This window comes from Telopea speciosissima, chromosome 1, assembly GCF_018873765.1.
Source record: "Telopea speciosissima isolate NSW1024214 ecotype Mountain lineage chromosome 1, Tspe_v1, whole genome shotgun sequence".
NCBI lineage: Eukaryota > Viridiplantae > Streptophyta > Magnoliopsida > Proteales > Proteaceae > Telopea > Telopea speciosissima.
The window spans coordinates 38,892,204-38,894,190 of record NC_057916.1 but is presented as its reverse complement, the minus strand read 5'-3'; the positions used below and the strand labels follow the sequence as shown (position 1 = coordinate 38,894,190).

General features: G+C 37.6%; 1 protein-coding gene across 1 annotated transcript; it reads right to left on the bottom strand.

Annotated features, from left to right (window-relative positions):
* Window positions 1–493: 493 nt before the first annotated feature.
* Window positions 494–1,177, bottom strand: LOC122649187 (scopoletin 8-hydroxylase-like). Its single transcript, XM_043842567.1, has 2 exons — window positions 834–1,177; window positions 494–746 (listed from the first exon to the last, which is right to left on the bottom strand). The coding sequence occupies exons 1-2, from the start codon at window positions 1,175–1,177 to the stop codon at window positions 494–496; spliced, it is 597 nt and encodes a 198-aa protein (XP_043698502.1).
* Window positions 1,178–1,987: the final 810 nt, after the last annotated feature.

The window sequence follows — 1,987 nt, the reverse complement described above, 5'->3', positions numbered from 1 at the left end:
GAAGAAGGAGAAGAAGGAGGAGGAGGAGAAGGGACTGTGATGGGGTGGGGGTTTTTTTACAATTACCACCCCAAAAGGGCATTTTGGTCCTAAAAAATCCATGACAACGGCACACTCTCACGACTAACCCTCTCCGTTACGGGAATGTAACGGTGGGGGCCAGTTAGTTATTAGTATGCAACAGGGGAGGGTAGTAGTTGTTTGAAAGTTTTTAAGAGGGTAATAGTAAATATCAAAGTTTTTGGGGTGGTAATTATAAAAAACCCCTTTTCCTTTTATTTTTGCTTTTCCTCCTCTCTCGTTCTCATCAGGTGTTTTCCATTCCTCTTTTGATTGTTTCGTTTATTTGAAATTCACAAGCTGCAACCTGTTATATATGGGGCATAATTATTTACTCATGTCATCATTCTGCTTAGCACAGTAGATCTTTACGGTCTTGCCATTGTTTTATATGTTGTTTTTTGAGCATTGCCTTCTTTTTTATCTTCGACTTTCATATATACCCACCAACTTCATCTTGTAACAACACAGTTAAGGTTCCAACATCTGAGTGACGACCAACACCAAGTGTCAACTCTGGATTTGGACATTTTGGGAAAAAATTCATGGCAACCACCATCTTTGAAGCAATATAAGCATCAATTGCTTCATTATCCACTACTGTCACTCCAAGCTTCTTGATCAACACTTCAAATATCCTTCTCGCCATCTTAGTTGAACCCTTCATGTATTCTAGTGTGACTTCCCTGCAAAATTTGTTATTAATTTCATGAGAAAGATTATCAGAAGAAAAAAAAAAAAATTTATGTTAGGAATTTTTTAAGCTTTCTTACTTGCATTCTTCAGACCAATACTTGTGAGCTTCATCATCGGTTTTATAAAATAAGTCCAAATGATCACCCCATTCCATCACTTCCTCCTCCTCTGGTGCGTAGCTGCTCTCATACTTGGCAAAAGGGTTTTTGTTCACCTCATGGAGATAAATTGATTTCTTCTCTAATGGTTGATTAAAGAACTGATGTGCCTTTTCCTTGACACGCTCGAGCAGTTGAGTTGGTACGCCATGGTTTACCACTTGAAAGAACCCAACAGTCTCTAAAGCCTTTGTGAGAAGCTCAACAATTTGATCATGGTTAGGTCCATCAAGCTTGTTCAGGTCTATGGGTATATGGGGCATAATTATTTACTCATGTCATCATTCTGCTTAGCACAGTAGATCTTTACAGTCTTGCCATTCTTTTGTATGTTGTTTTTTCATGAATGCGGGGTTGCAATTACCTGATGCTTTTAATATGTAAAATATGAACTCCACAGTTCCATTCTTTCCTATGTTCTAACCCCCCCCCTTCCTTTGGATTTTAAACTACACAATTACCTGATGCTTTTAATTTATAAAATTCACTTCTGGTAGCAGGGATGGAATAGAAAATTGCTGTGTGACTGAGGCAGGGTAAATGACTATCTATGAGATTGGTTAGTTTTGTTATCTTTATTTATTTCTCTTGACAGATTGGAATATAGACCTTGAGAACCCAAACCACCCATTCAGTAATGATTTACATCATAACAGAAAATTGTACCACCTTGTTGATCTAATTCCCATGATCAGTGGAAATTCAAACCTCCAACTAAAACTGCATAATTTGAATTCTAAAAGAAACACAAAAGTTTGTTAATGTTTTTCTTTTTCTTTTCATTCCATTCCTTGATAGCCAGTGGATACTAGAGCCAGTGAAATGGTAGCTACTAAAGCGTAAACTGCTCGTTTTTCCTTCCCCGTGAGTATAGCATGATGAACCCAAGTTACGACAACTCTGGATGAAGGGGGAATAGGGGTATTAAGAAAAGGGATTTCCCGAGGATCCAAAACCCAAATCCTTTTTTTTTTTTTTGGAGGGGGGGGTGGATGGAGTCTAATTTGATATTTCATACTAAATCTTATCTGCAACTATTGTAAGTTAGCCTAAATGAATGGGACTTTGAACTT

Coding starts and splice junctions, on each gene's coding strand:
- LOC122649187 (XM_043842567.1), bottom strand. CDS start 1,177: ATGCCCCATATACCCATAGACCTGAACAAGCTTGATGGACCTAACCAT. Junction 747..833: donor TATTGGTCTGAAGAATGCAA/GTAAGAAAGCTT, acceptor CAAATTTTGCAG/GGAAGTCACACTAGAATACA.